Genomic DNA, 14,841 nt, shown 5'->3' with positions numbered 1-14,841 from the left:
ATGTGCACCCACCATTCATCCCATTGTAGAGGCCTCTGTGATGGGGTGACAGATCATCCACAACTTGTCTCCTTAAGGTGCCTTCTCTGCTGCCGCCGCCCAAGTGTTTGAGATGTTCTGAGCTTCCCCCGTAGTGCTGCTTAAGGTGCTCAGGGCTAGTTCCCCTCACTTTTGGGAGGTGTTCCATGCTTCCACTCAGAGTATGTTTTTGAAGAAGTTCGGGGCTGGCGCTGCCACCGCTGTGCTTCTGGTGCTCTGGACTGCTCCCAGGCCTATGCTTTTGAAAATGTTCCGGGCTACCGCTCAACATGTGCTTTGGCAGGGTTTCTGGACTGCTACAGCTGTGCTTCTGCTGCTCCGGGGTCACTTTCCCAAGGGTTTTGTGATGCTCCGGGCTCGGCCCTTTCAGATGCTTCTGGTGATCAGGGCTTCCAGAACGCCGGGGTTTGTGGAGGTGCTCGGGGCTAGCGCTCTGGTGCTTTTGGTGCTCGGGGCTCCCCTCGCTCCTGGTCTTCTGGAGGTGCTCAGGGCTCGAGCTTGGGTGGTGCTTATGATGATCAGGGCTATCTGTGCTTCCAGCGCTAGATGTGCTACTCCCATCTCCAACGTCCCTTATGAATGCGCTCGTGGCATTGAGCTGGCAAAGGCTGGCTTGGCTGTCTATCGAATTCCGGCAGCCGGCAACACCGCCCTTCTCTTCGTCCAGCAAGACGCAGAGCTCCTTCAGTTCCAAATTCTCCTTCACCACCTCCTCCTGCCTCACTTCCAGCTCCTTCAGCTTTTGCAGGTACAAGGCCACCTCTTTGTGCATCACCCCTGCGCTGTACCGGCCGAGTCTCTGCCACTCTCGGGAAACTTTTTTGCCTTTCTGACGATCATCGTCCAAGAAACAGCAAAGGTCTCGCAGCTCCTGGTTGTCCTCCTGCAGTTTCTGATTGATGTCCTACAAAAGACAGAAGAGAGAAAGGACAGTAGGTGAGCAAGGGAAAGACTGTGTCTGATCAACACCCCACGTCTACAGGCAACGCGCTGAAGCACAAACAGAAGAATCTTGCAAATTCGTCATCTCGGCATGCCATCCCCCATTTTGTTGCCTATATAACATCGAAATAGCGAGGCTGCATCTAGACAAGGTCAGCCCTCGTTTACTGGGTACCCTGGATGGGGGTTCAAATTCCACCTCCAAATCCTTTCTCCCTCCAAGTCCATCCTTCTCCCAGAATCAGTTTTTTCTTCCCTCCCAAATTATCTCTCTTTGCCGTCCCCAGCCTCTACAAGGCCAAGCACACCCGACAATTGGCCACAAAGCACCCTGGGCAGATGTGGTATGCCTGAATATAGAAGCCACAGCCTTTAAACTCATGGGTGGGGAACCTCAGGCCTAGGAGCCGAATGTAGCCCTCCAGGCCTTTCCATCTGGCCCTTGGGACTCTTCCTAGCCCATGCCCCCTCCTCCCAGATCACTCCTATCACTGGCCCTGTTCCACACCTTCCTCGAGCGCTTTTGCCTGGCTCAAATTAGTCCCTGCACTGTGCCTGATGGTTGCCTGGATAGGGGAGGGGTGTATCATGTGTCAATGTAAACACCGCTGACTTGTATCTCAACTTCAGCAAAGCTTTTGGCCAGGTGCCCCATGATATTCTGATTAGCAAGCTAGCTAAATGTGGGCTGGATGGAACAACTATCAGGTGAATCCACAGTTGGCTCCAGAATCGTACTCAAAGACTGCTTATCAATGGTTTCTTCTCAAACTGGGCAGAAGTAACAAGTGGGGTACCATAGGGCTCAGTCCTGGGCCCAGTGCTCTTCAACATTTTTATTAACAACTTGGATGAAGAGGTACAGAACATGCTTATCAAATTTGAAGATGATACAAAATTGAGGGCACAGCTAATACTGTGGAAGACAGAAAAAAATTCAAAGGGACCTTGATAGGCTGGAGCATTGGGCTGAAAACAACAGAATGAAATTCAAAAGGGATAAATGCAAAGTTCTACACCTAGGAAAAAGAAACCAAATGCAGAGTTATAAGATGGGGGATACTTGGCTCAGCAATACGACATGTGAGAAGGATCTTGGAATTGTCATTGATCGCAAGCTGAATATGAGCCAACAGGGTGATGTGGCTGCAAAAACAGCAAATGCTATTTTAGGCTGCATTAACAGAAGTATAGTTTCCAAATTGCATGAAGTATTAGTTCCCCTCTATTCAGCACTGGTTAGGCCTCATCTTGAATACTGCATCCAGTTCTGGTCTCCGCACTTCAAGAAGGATGCAGACAAAGTGGAACAGGTTCACAGGAGGGCAACAAGGATTATTAGGGGACTAGAAACCAAGCCCTATGAGGAGAGACTGAAAGAACTGGGCATGTTTAGCCTGGAGAACAGAAGACTGAGCGGAGATATGATAGCACTCTTCAAGCACTTGAAAGGTTGCCACATAGAGGAGGGCCGGGATCTCTTCTCGATCGTCCCAAAGTGCAGGACACAGAATAATGAGCTCAAGTTGCAGGAGGCCAGATTTTGACTGGACATCAGGAAAAACTTCCTCACTGTTAGAGTCATACGACAATGGAACCAATTACCTAGCGAGGTAGTGGGCTCTCCGACACTGGAGGCATTCAAGAGGCAGCTGGACAGCCATCTGTCAGGAATGCTTTGATTTGGATTCCTGCATGGAGCAGGGGGTTGGACTTGATGGCCTTATAGGTCCCTTCCAATGCTACTATTCTACGATTCTATTACTTTAATTTTAGAGATGCATTACTTTGCTGTTGGGATTATGGCTTTGTATTTTTATTGTTAGACCTTATTATGAAGTAATAATTTCATAATATTTAAGGACTGCTTAATTTTGTTGTATTTTTATTGAAATGTTTTCATTGGTTGATTGTTTATCACTATTTACATTTTGTTCTGGTTTTGTAACTGTTAAGAGTGAATTACTATAAGGCACCCTGTGTATGGTTCAACTATAGAAAGACAGCATACAAACAATGGTGATGACAACTTCTGCATGGCTAGAATGCCGCCTACAGTACAAAGTTAAGAGTCACGTCTATTGACCTGGCGTGTATAACCGAGACCTGGGTGGGTGATATGGGAGGAGTTGCTCTTTCCCAGCTTTGCCCACCTGGGTACATGGTTCAGCATTATGGTAGAGCCGAAGGTCGGGGAGGTGGGGTTGCCGTGGTCTATAGGAGTTCTTTCTCACTCTCCAAGCACCCTGTACAGGTGACGACTGGTCTGGAGTGTCTCCACCTTGCGCTGGGCCAGAGAGACAGGTTGGGAATTTTGTTGGTGTACCGCCCGCCCTGCTGCTCAACAAATTCCCTAACTGAGCTGACAGAGGTAGTCTCGGAGATATTGTTGCAGTCCCCTAGACTGTTGGTACTGGGGGACTTCAACGTTCATGCCGAGACTGCTTTATCTGGGGCGGCTCAGGACTTCATGGCGTCCATGACAACCATGGGGCTGTCTCAGTTTGTTACTGGCCCGACGCATGTGTCGGGACATACCCTTGATTTGATCTTCGCCACTGGGCAGGGAGATGGTGATCTGGAGGTTGGGGATTTTTCATCTACCCCATTGTCATGGACAGATCACCGCTTGCTGAGGTTTAGGCTTACAGCGACCCTTTCCCTCTGAAAGGGTGGGGGACCTATTAAATTGGTCCGCCCCCGGGGACTAATGGATCCTGAGGGTTTCCAAAGGGCTCTAGGGGATTTTCCGACTGAGAAGACTGGCGCTCCTGTTGAAGCCCTGGTTGAACTGTGGAATACGGAGATGACCCGGGCAGTTGACACGATCGCTCCCATGCGCCCCCTCCTATGTAGAGCTCATACAGCCCCATGGTATACCCCGGAGCTGAGAGCGATGAAGCAAGAGAGGAGGAGGCTTGAGTGCAGATGGAGGCGGACTCCTGACGAATGCAATTATGCCTTGGTAAGTGCCTGCTCTAAGCGATATACAGCAGCGGTGAGGGCAGCAAATAGAGATATTTTGCTGTCAGTATTAAGGCATCACTCTCCCGCCCAGCGGAGCTTTTTAAAACTGTACGAGGGCTTTTACATCTTGGCCCTCGGGATACTATAGATTCATCTGTAGCCTGTTGTGATGAGTTCGCTGGACACTTCCAAACTAAGATCGCTTGCATTCGTCGGGACTTAGACTTCAATATTATAGCAGTTGGATTCAATGAAGCATCCAGACCACGGTCTTGTCCTCATTTATTGGATGAGTTTCAGTTGGTGCAGCTTGAGGATGTTGACAAGATCCTTGGACTGGTGCGGGCGACCACGTCTGTGCTGGATCCTTGCCCCTCTTGGCTGGTGAAAGCTGGCAGGACTGGAACCGCCGGCGGGGCCAAGGAGGTCATCAATGCCTCTTTGCGAGAGGGTGTGGTCCCTGACTGCCTAAAAGCGGCGGTAGTGAGACCGCTCCTGAAGAAACCCTCCTTGGACCCAGATAACTTGAACAACTATAGACCTGTGGCGAATGTTCCGTTCCTGGGCAAGGTTCTGGAACGGGTGGTGGCCGGCCAGCTCCAGGGACTCTTGGATGACACTGATTATCTTGATCCGTTTCAATCTGGTTTTAGGCCTGGGTTTGGTACCGAAACAGCCTTGGTCGCCCTGTATGATGACCTTTGTCGGGAGAGGGACAGGGGGAGTGTGACCCTGTTGATTCTCCTTGATCTCTCAGCTGCTTTTGATACCATCGACCATGGTATCCTTCTGGGAAGGCTCACGGAGTTGGGGGTATTGCTTGGCAGTGGCTCCGCTCCTACTTGGTGGGTCGTCAACAGAAGGTAGGGCTTGGGGAACACTGCTCGACACCCTGGACTCTCCATTGTGGAGTCCCACAGGGATCGGTACTGTCCCCCATGCTTTTCAACATCTATATGAAGCCGCTGGGTGCGGTCATCAGGAGTTTTGGAGTGCGTTGTCACCAGTACGCTGATGACACGCAACTCTATTTGCATCTTCCTCAGGTGAGGCTGTTAACGTACTAAACCGTTGCCTGGCCGCGATAATGGATTGGATGGGAGCTAACACACTGAAGCTTAATCCAGACAAAACCGAGACACTGTTAGTGAGTGCCTTCTCTGCCCAGATGGTGGATGTTCACCCTGTTCTGGATGGGGTTACACTCCCCTTGAAAGAACAGGTTTGTAGCTTGGGAGTTCTTTTCGACCCTTCCCTGTCTCTTGAGGCTCAGGTAGCCTCAGTGGCACGGAATGCTTTCTACCATCTCCGATTGGTAGCCCAGCTACGTCCCTATCTGGACAGTGACGACCTCGCCTCAGTCGTTCATGCTCTGGTAACTTCTAGATTGGACTACTGCAATGCGCTCTACGTTGGGCTGCCCTTGAAGATAGTTCGGAAACTACAGTTAGTCCGGAATGCAGCGGCCAGATTGTTGACGCGGACCAGAAGGTCCGCTCATATAACACCTGTTTTGGCCCGTCTGCACTGGCTTCCTATTTGTTTCTGGGCTAAATTCAAAGTGCTGGTTTTGACCTATAAAGCCTTACACGGCATGGGACCGCAATACCTGGTGGAGCGCCTCTCCCAATATGAAACTACCCGTACACTGCGCTCAACATCTAAGGCCCTCCTCCGAGTACCATCCCATCGAGAAGCTCGGAGGGTGGTGACTAGAAATAGGGCCTTTTCGGTTGTGGCTCCCGAACTGTGGAATGGTCTCCCCGATGAGGTGCGCCTGGCGCCGACGCTGCTATCTTTTCGGCGCCAGGTGAAAACCTTTTTATACTCCCAGGCATTTTAAAGTGTATTTTTACAGTATTTTATTACTATGTTGTATTCTGGATGTTGTTTGGTTCTCGTATTGTTTGTGTGTTTTTGTTTCTTGAGTTATTGTATTTATTGTATTTATATATTGTGCTTGCTTTTACCTTTTATGTACACCGCCCAGAGAGCCTTCAGGCTTAGAGCGGTATATAAATTAAATAAAATAAATAAATAAATAAAATATTGCTCCACCTGCATTTACCTCTGTCCCCACCCATTATTGGGTGAATCTGACCAGTTCAATTTATCAGTTTCTCATTTTTCCAATTTCTAAATTCAGTTCCTCACATTTCCACATCACTTTGCAATTTTTTTTAAAAAAAAGTCCTCATCAGCATTTTGGTGTGAATTTCTTCTGCATGCACATTTCTGTATGTAATTTTGCCTAATCTATACATATTTGCCCAGCAATTTCCCCCAATATAATGCATTTTGTATATTAGTTTCACCAATATATGCATTTCCATGCACACTTTACCCCAGAATATACATTTCTGTACACATTACTCGACTGGAGAACTACACTGCAAAATTCAGAGAAACGTAAATTTTGAAGGATGGCTGTGTCATTTTGCAAAGTGGTGATTAAGTACATTGGTCTTTACATGCAGACTGAATTGAATTTCTCCCTGCTCCCTAGCAGGGACTGCAGAAGCAAAGGGAAAGTGTGATTTGGCACCATCCATCAGCTGCTATTCAAGGAAAACCAGCCTGGGAAAATCCACCCAGCCTCAACTTAATATAAATGACCTTTACAGCTCACCACTTTGTTCTGGTCTTGGAAGAACAGATCTTCCTCCACTACCTTTTCCCTCCAGTCCCCTTCCTTCCTGAATTTGTGTTTTTCTTACATTTGTAGACCTTGTGGCAGGGCCCATCTCTCTGGGTTTTTTTTAAAACTGATGTGATCTGCTGCTTCGGGAGACAATAAGCAGGATTTTTTTTTAAAAAAAAGGCTAAAAACTATACAAAAGAAATGTAAACAACATTTTGCAGAAAAAGTAAAAGAAAGAACTGCTCAGTTACAAAGAGCACCCTGAAAAGTACCATCTGAAAATGGTTCAAAAGCGAACCATCCAGCCTTGTCGCTGCAAATATCTCATCACTGGTGCACATCATAAAATGTAACAAAGTAACAGCAAAATAAACAGGAAAACTGTTGTTAAATGGGTCTGGAAAATACTGGAATAAAGAAGCTGAAACTGCAGGGCTATCGCAAAGAGGAGGAATGCCGGCCCTTAGGCCTCTCTCTATGTGGCCCTCAAGACACTCTCAAAGCCACACCTCCTCCCCAAGCCACACCCTCTCTTTTCAGGCCACACCCCTCACTGGCTCTCCCCCATGCCTTCTTACAGTGCTTTCACCTGGCTGGAACTTGTCCTTGCACTGTGATAATGCCTCTTGATTGCCTGAAGAGTGGAGAGGTAGGCCTGTGCATGTTTAGAAACCTCTGACTGCTTGAATTTAGCCTCTTGCACAAAGGTAAGAGTCACATCTGTTTCCCCCCCTTTTGCCTTTAGTCTACCCATCCGTGGCATACAGGCCCCAAGTGGCTGCCCAGGTGGGAATGTGGCCCTCTGGCTGGAAAAGGTTTACCACCCCTCTGATTGGACTGTGGAGTGCATTGAGCAAGGAAGATCTTAGCTGGGGGGGGCGAACCGTATGGATGCGGCCTGACAGGTGCAGCCCGCACTTTATCCTGATGGGCACCCCTGATTAATCCCTGGGTTTGTCCCAGTAAAATTAGTACCTTGTTAAAGAAGTACTAATTTTCCTGCATGGTTCCATGCAATGTTTGGAGCGTCATTGCAAAGAACATTTTCTCCATCTGCATTTGTCACTTGGAAGTCCAACCTGGGCCGCCTGCATGTTTACTTGCAAGGCAGCACCTCAGAGGAAGTGCTATTGCATTAAAACAATATAACCCGACTGTACAGTTTCTAGCAAGTTGCAACAGGATAACCCTTCCTGCAGAAATATATTTCAGCCAGTGAAAGCTCAGCACAGGCTTCACTCAACAATACAGCCTTAGGAAGAAAAATCCGTGAAGCCTTTCAGTCTTTCATGTAAAATGGCTATAGGAACAGATTTAGTCTGCCTTCCAGCTACAGGATTAAATAAATCTTATGCTATATCTCTCTTTCTTCCTCTCTCTCTTTTAGATCAATATCAGGAGAGCCAGAAATAGGAATTGGGACTAATCCCTCATTTTTTCCTCTATCACAGTAGGGTCAAACCCTCTCAAGCCTACAGAGTAAAAGAAAACTGGGCAGAAATAGTGGGGAAAAGTGAGCCTGGCTTATCTCAGTATGCAACTAAGGCTGCAATCCAATACACACTTACCTGGGGGTAAGCCCTATTGAACCCAATGGAGCTTACTGCTGAGGAGACATGTATTGGATTGCAGCCTTAGTCACGCTCAGAGTAGTTCTGCTGAAATCAATGGAATAAAAGCAGTCAGGGGCATGATTTGCAGGACAATCCTAACTATGTCTACTCAGGCATAAATTCTACTGAATTCAATGGGGCTTCCTCACAGATAAGTAGTTTAGGATTGCAGCCTTACTCGAATACAGAGGAGATTTACATCATACATTTAAACAGAGCTTGGAAAAGTTACTGTTTAGAACTACAACTCCCAACAGCCCAATCCAGTGGCCATGCTGGCTGGGGCTGATGGGAGTTGTAGTTCAAAAAAGTAACTTTTCCAAGCTCTGCGTTTAAAGCACATGACTTCCCCCCAGGAATCCCGGGAAGGCACAGAGCTACAAATCCCCTGCATCCTTAACAAACCACAGTTCCCAGGATTCTTGGGGGGAGATCATGTGCTTTAAATGTGCATTGGATACATTTTAAATATATGCTGCCCACATTATAATCTCTGCACATCTGTGCAATTGTATTTCCAAGCCTTAAGGGAAAAGCAAATGCAATGTACAATACATCTTTGCATTTAATGTGCAGGTTTTTAAAAATGCAAAAGGCATCACGGGGGGGGGGAGGAGGGTGATCATTATCAGGATCACATCAGGTGTGGAGGAGAGAATATTACCCATTCTACTGTGATCTAAAAAATCAAATCCCTCATGCTAATTGCACTGGGCTGCTTCTTCCCTCTGCAGATTTTCCAGCTAGAAATTCTCCCCCAAGCTGCTATTTCACTCCCTGTAGGATCCCCATATCTTCCCCTCTGCTAGTGAAAAAGCAGCCTGTAGGGGAGGATTTTGAGCAGAGGAGAGGAGCTTTAGCTCAGCGGCAGAACATCCGCCTTGCATGCAGAAGGTCCCGGGTTCAATCCCCGGCATATGCAGGTAGGGCTGGGAGAGATATCGAGCTACATGGACCAACAGTATAAGGCAGTTGCAGCTGTTCCTCTAGCCTACGATCCAAGCAAATGGAGCGTGTCCCATTTTTAAGGGAAGTGCCGTAGCGGAGTGGTAGTGCACCTGCTTCCCATACAGGAGGTCCCAGGTTTAAGAAGTTCTTAAGATGTTTTAGTGTCTTATCACTTGTTTGCTGCCTTGGGTTCCCTTTGGGAGGAAGGGCGGGGTATAAAGAAGAGGAAGCCCCGGTATCTCCAGGTCGGACTAGAAGGGTCCCCTTGCTTGAAATCCTAGAGAGCTGCTGCCAGTTAGTGTAGACAATACTGAGCTAGATGGACCATTGGTCTGACTCAGTATAAGGCAGCTTCCTGTGTTCCTTAAAAGGACCAGAGTGCAAAAGTTCAGCAGCCTCTCCTCGTCCATCCTTCCCCTGTTCAGCTGCAGCTTCCTCCTGGGCTACTTTGGGTTAAAAAAATACAAAAAATGAAGGAAAGCATCAAAGGAATCCTTAACATGTATCTGAGCCTCCGTGGCCTCCACTTCTGTCACTGGGTCAACTGAGTGCATCATTTTCAAGTTTTATATCCCTCTTCTGCCGGCTGGATCAATAGTCAGCCAGAGCTAATCACCCAGAAAGAGCTGGGGGAAGATATTCTTTCCTTTATTTTATTTTTTTAAGTTTCTTCCCCAGCATCTATCTTGACAGGTGGATATAGCATTAGGGCACAACACACAGGCACAAGCTCACACTCGGAGGTTCCAATCCATATGGCCCATTAACCAGTGGTGGCCGGTGGCTCCATGTCAGTGGGGCAATGGAATCCACTCCGGGTTTTAGTCCAAACTTTCAAAGAGCTGAGCCATCCAAGCACCTTCCAAATGCAACACTGGGATGCAGCAGTGAACACAAGAGTAAAACCGCAAACTTTTCAAAGTTCATTAAAGCAGGGGCTCCAAGCAGTGGTCCGCAAGCTTCATTCAGGCCGTCCGCAGTGTACATGTGGATTTTTAATTGTATTTTTATTGCTTCTCTTATTGCTTATGTTTTATTGTTTTACAATGTGAATTCTATGGAATTGCAATTGCTACATTAGAGAGAAAAATCATTGAGTGATCCACCGAGACCCTCAGAAATTTTCAAGCGGTCCATGGAGAAGAAAAAGTATGGGAGCCACCGCATTAAAGGATGGGAGTTATGACACAAAGCCAGGAAATTAATAGCCAAAAAAAGCAGTACGGGATTTATTTATTTATTTTGTAAAGTCTTCTTAAAGTCTGCGTATGCAGGTTGAGATAGGCTTGGGCTCATCTGATCACCTAGAATGCATAAGAATTGCCTCCAAGTGATTACATAGGGAAGCTTTCCAAAAGCTGGCTGAGGCTGTGTGCCTTGACTTTTATAACTCTAAAAGACTGATATAGGGACATGTGAGCACAAGGGAGGGAAGAACTATTTTAAAAGTTTATCATTTATTTATATATTAAATTTATATCCCGCCCTTCCTCCCAGAAGGAGTCCAGGGTGGCAACAAAAACACCAAAAACACTCTTAAAACATCTTAAACCAAAACATCTTTAAAGACACATTTTAAAAAACATCTTAAAAAGCATTTCCAACACAGACGCAAACTGGGATAAGGTCTCTGCTTAAAAGGCTTGTTGAAAGAGGCAGGTCTTCAATAGGCGCTGAAAAGATAACAGAGATGCCTAATATTTAAGGGGAGGGAATTCTACAGGGTAGGTGCCACCACACTAAAGGTCCACTTCCTATGTTGTGCGGAACGGACTTCCTGATAAGATGGTATCTGCAGGAGGCCCTCACCCACAGAGCACAGTGATCAACTGGGTATATAAGTGATAAGACGGTCTTTCAGGTATCCTGATCCCAAGCTGTACAGGGCTTTGTACACCAAAACCAGAACCTTGAACTTGACCCGGTAGCTTATGGGCAGCCAGCTGGCCAAGCAATTTTTGTGGACAGATTTGCAAAGCTGAATGAGCCTTATAAAGAGTTGGGGATTTGGCTGGTTTTTTGCACACCTACTGAGCCTTGAACAGCTTAGAAGGGAAAGGCAGAACTAGGTGAACATAAGCCACAGAGGACCCCAACGTGGATGTTCCTCAGAAAACAGTGCAGACACAAGAACTATTTATCATTATCAGTACTGTCATCATATTTATAGCCCACCCTTTTTCGCAAAAGGACTAGGGCAGCACACACAGTTTTCCATCTCCATCCCCACCCCACCAAAAAAAACCACCCTCTTTTATCCTCCCAACAAGCCTGTGAGGTAGGTGGTGGTTGTGGTGGTTGTTTATTATTATTATTATTATTATTATTAATAATAATAATAATAATAATAATAGTTTTTGCTTACCACAAAAAGGTTTCTCAATTCAACTTACATTTGTAAAAGCATCTAACATTTAAAATACATCAGAGATAAAATACACCAAACACATTATTAACTAAAAGTGCTCATCCAGCAATATAAAAAAGGGACACATTTTGCCCCACATAACTAAAAGATGGGCACCAATTGAGAGCAAAATGCCTGGGTGAATAAAAACATATTCACCTGGTGCCCAAAAATTGATAGAGAAGGTGCCAGGCTGACCTTCTTCGGGACAGCATTCCACAGTCAGGGAGTCACCACTGAAAAGGCCTGATCTCATGTTGCCTACCTCCCTCGGACAGGGAACACGAAGAAGGGCCTCAGACTGCAGGGTCTGGGTAGATTCATACAGGGAGACATGGTCCCTAGGGTATTGGGGTCCTGAGCCACGTAAGGATTTCTAGGTCAAAACCAGCACTTTTAATTGAGTCTGGAAACTAACTGGCAGCCAGCGCAATCACACCAGTATCACAGTTATACAATCAGACCTGCTACTTCCAGTCAACAATCTGGCCACTGAGTTCTGAAGTTAGGCTGCCAGATAACCCACAGAGCTCCACAGGTGAGATGGGATTCAAGCCTGGATCTCTCCACTCTGCATAGCACTTATAAGTCTAACCACTATAGTGCACTGCCTCATTCTAGCCCATCCATCTAACCTGGACCATGGGCTGTTTTCAGCCCAATCCTACTCAGAGTTTGTTGTTATATGCCTTCAAATTGATTTCGACTTACGGCGACCCTATGAATCTTTTTTTGATCCCTTGAAATTAATGCACTTAGTAAGCCATATCCATTAACTTCGACGGTCTACTGTGCGTAGGACTAACATTGAATGCCACCCCATATAAGCATAGGAAGTTACCCTATACACGCTCAGACCACTGGCTTGTCAGGATCTGAGGCTGGGTGTTGTTTTCTCCGGGGATCCTTTTAAGCTGAAATGTCAAGGTCTGATGCCAGCAGCAGACAAGGCCGCCAGAAACTCCTTGGAGGAAGAGCAGGGGTTGTAAGTGGAATAAATAAACCAAAAGCAATGTCTCATGAGTAACACATTGCCAGCTGCCAAAGACGTACCTGGTTTGGTGCTAATATTTTTCAGCCTTATGCGGCTCATCAGTCTCACAAAGTGCCCCCTGATACGCCTCTCAGTTTCTTTATCCTACTGAATGTGCCAGACCCTGAGCAACCCTTTCAGAAAGGGAATCATTCCTCCAGGAAGGAACATGCAAAGGGGAATGCTTGTTTTAACTTTAAACAAATAAAGATTATGCAGAAAGAACTTCCTTAAGCAGACAACAACTCCAGAATCCTGTCCTTCAAAATCCACATGGATAAGCATTCAGACCATGGTTCTTCACAGAGAGTAAAAAATTACTAACAGCACCCCACCCTCAAAATTAACAATCACCCATGACAAGTGGAACTGCGACAAAACGTTGCAGCGTGGAATGCTCCTGTTCAGTGCTCCATGCAGCCAGCCAGGCCCTTTTCTAAGATACCCCATTCCGTACTGCTTCTCCTGCAACAGATATATATAATCAGCATTCCATGGCCAGTAGGCACACTCAGTCAGAGCAGACAATACTGGACAACCTGGACAAACAGTCTCAACCCTGCTGGATCAGACCAATGGGCTCTCTTCACTGGGTCAGGGTATTTGTCCAACAGCTACCAGCCATCACAGCAGTGCCCAAAGCACAGGAGAAGAGGTCTTTGTTCAACAAATCCCCCACCCTGACCTTACAGACACCCGGTTCTTCTAAAAGAAATTCTCCAGCCAGGGATGCCCTAGACAACCAGAGGGGTCAACAATGGGCAACCCCAAAGGGATTCTTATACAGTTTAATGTCTCCAGATCCAACAGGTTTGCACAGGATAACCTGTTCAACTTTTCTTGTCCAATTGCCTGTTTATTTCTAGGGTCCCTCAATGGACTTTAGGGATCACCAAAATATAAATCCGGGGGGGGGGGATGTAGGTCTCTGTCCCAGGGAGCTCACAAGTTACAACCTAAATCTCAATAATGGGAATTCTAATGTAGGAACAGTATGAGAAGAGGGAAGTGCAAAGGGTTCAAGTAACCAGTGTCACCAAATGCAGTTGCAGATCTAATGCTGGGAAAAACAGAAGGGAGTAGAAAAAGAGGAAGACCGAACAAGAGATGGATTGATTCCATAAAGGAAGCCACAGACCCAAGAGGTGGCTTATAACAGATGCTACTGGATAGGGTCGCCATAAGTCAAAATTGACTTGAAGGCACATAACAACAACAATGTTTCAGCTCACCCAGTACTGACAAAGATGACAAGAGCCACCCTGCAGGGTCTCAGAAGGGCATTTCCCCCAGTCCTGTTACTCAAGATCTTTGAATGGGAGGAAATGCCACAGACCGTAACTGGGACTTCACATGTGCAAAAGCATTACATCGCAACATCCAAATATTGTATACACATGCACATACTGGAAAGATGAAACTGGGTACAGCTTTCCAGCAAATTAACCCACCCCAATGTGCATGCAGTGGAACATAAATGCATGTGCAGTCACTACAGATTATGATCTACATCACAGGTAGACAGCCTGCAGCCCTCCAGATTTGGCTAAACAACAATCCCCATCTCACCTGACTGCTGGCCCTGCTGACCAATGAGAGCTGGAGTCCAACAACATCTGAAGGCCATAGGCCACCCATTAATGGCTACTAGCCGTGATGGCTGTGCTCTGCCACCACACCCAAAGGCAGTATGCTTCTCAAAACCAGTTGCCAGAAGCCACAGGAGGGGAGAATGCTCTTGATCTCAAGTCCTGCTTGTGGGCTTCCCACGGTCATCTGGTTGGCCACTGCTTTTGCACTGATGAGAATGCACTCTGCACATACTCAAAGGTTATATGTCACCATTACTTCACATATCCTGAGGTCAAGTCCTAGCAATCAAAACATGATTATTTGGAGAGGCAGGGTGAAGAGCCCTGGAAGGTGCCCTTACCATGAGACAAGCTGAGGTGGGCTGTCTCAACTGGCAGATTTTGCGGGTGCCGTTAAGGATGCCAGAGAGGGAGACGGATGAATCTTCGCAGTGGAAGATCTCCTGCACAGTGAACACAAATTGTCCTAGCAGGTTGTTCATCATTTCAAGTAGAGAACTTCTCAGAGAGTTGGGCCCCTGGGAGTGCAAAGGAGAGACAGGAATGCCATTCAGAATTTGCCCCTCAGGGCACACACATTTCCAGCTCAGCCAAGAAAGGAAACTCCCATACAGGAGGGAAAGCCTCCAAGGGTACCTCTACACTCCCTGCTGATTTTC

The 14,841-nt window shown here is 46.7% G+C and overlaps 1 protein-coding gene across 7 annotated transcripts in view; it reads right to left on the bottom strand.

Moving 5' to 3' along the window:
- Positions 1-14,841, bottom strand: part of CCDC85A (coiled-coil domain containing 85A) — a 228,664-nt gene that overhangs the window by 211,512 nt on the left and 2,311 nt on the right. For 6 of the 7 annotated variants that reach the window (XM_061625764.1, XM_061625768.1, XM_061625766.1 and 3 more), the window contains exon 2: positions 13-943. In XM_061625764.1, coding sequence (XP_061481748.1) covers positions 13-943 — 931 coding nt within the window. Of the gene's footprint in view, positions 1-12; positions 944-14,523; positions 14,680-14,841 lie in introns of those variants that run through there. The other variant, XM_061625767.1, reaches the window with a different exon arrangement.

The sequence above is a fragment of the Rhineura floridana genome, chromosome 4, assembly GCF_030035675.1.
Source record: "Rhineura floridana isolate rRhiFlo1 chromosome 4, rRhiFlo1.hap2, whole genome shotgun sequence".
Classification (NCBI taxonomy): Eukaryota; Metazoa; Chordata; class Lepidosauria; order Squamata; family Rhineuridae; genus Rhineura; species Rhineura floridana.
Note: the sequence above shows the minus strand (reverse complement) of the source record. Positions and strands in the feature narration are given on the sequence as shown.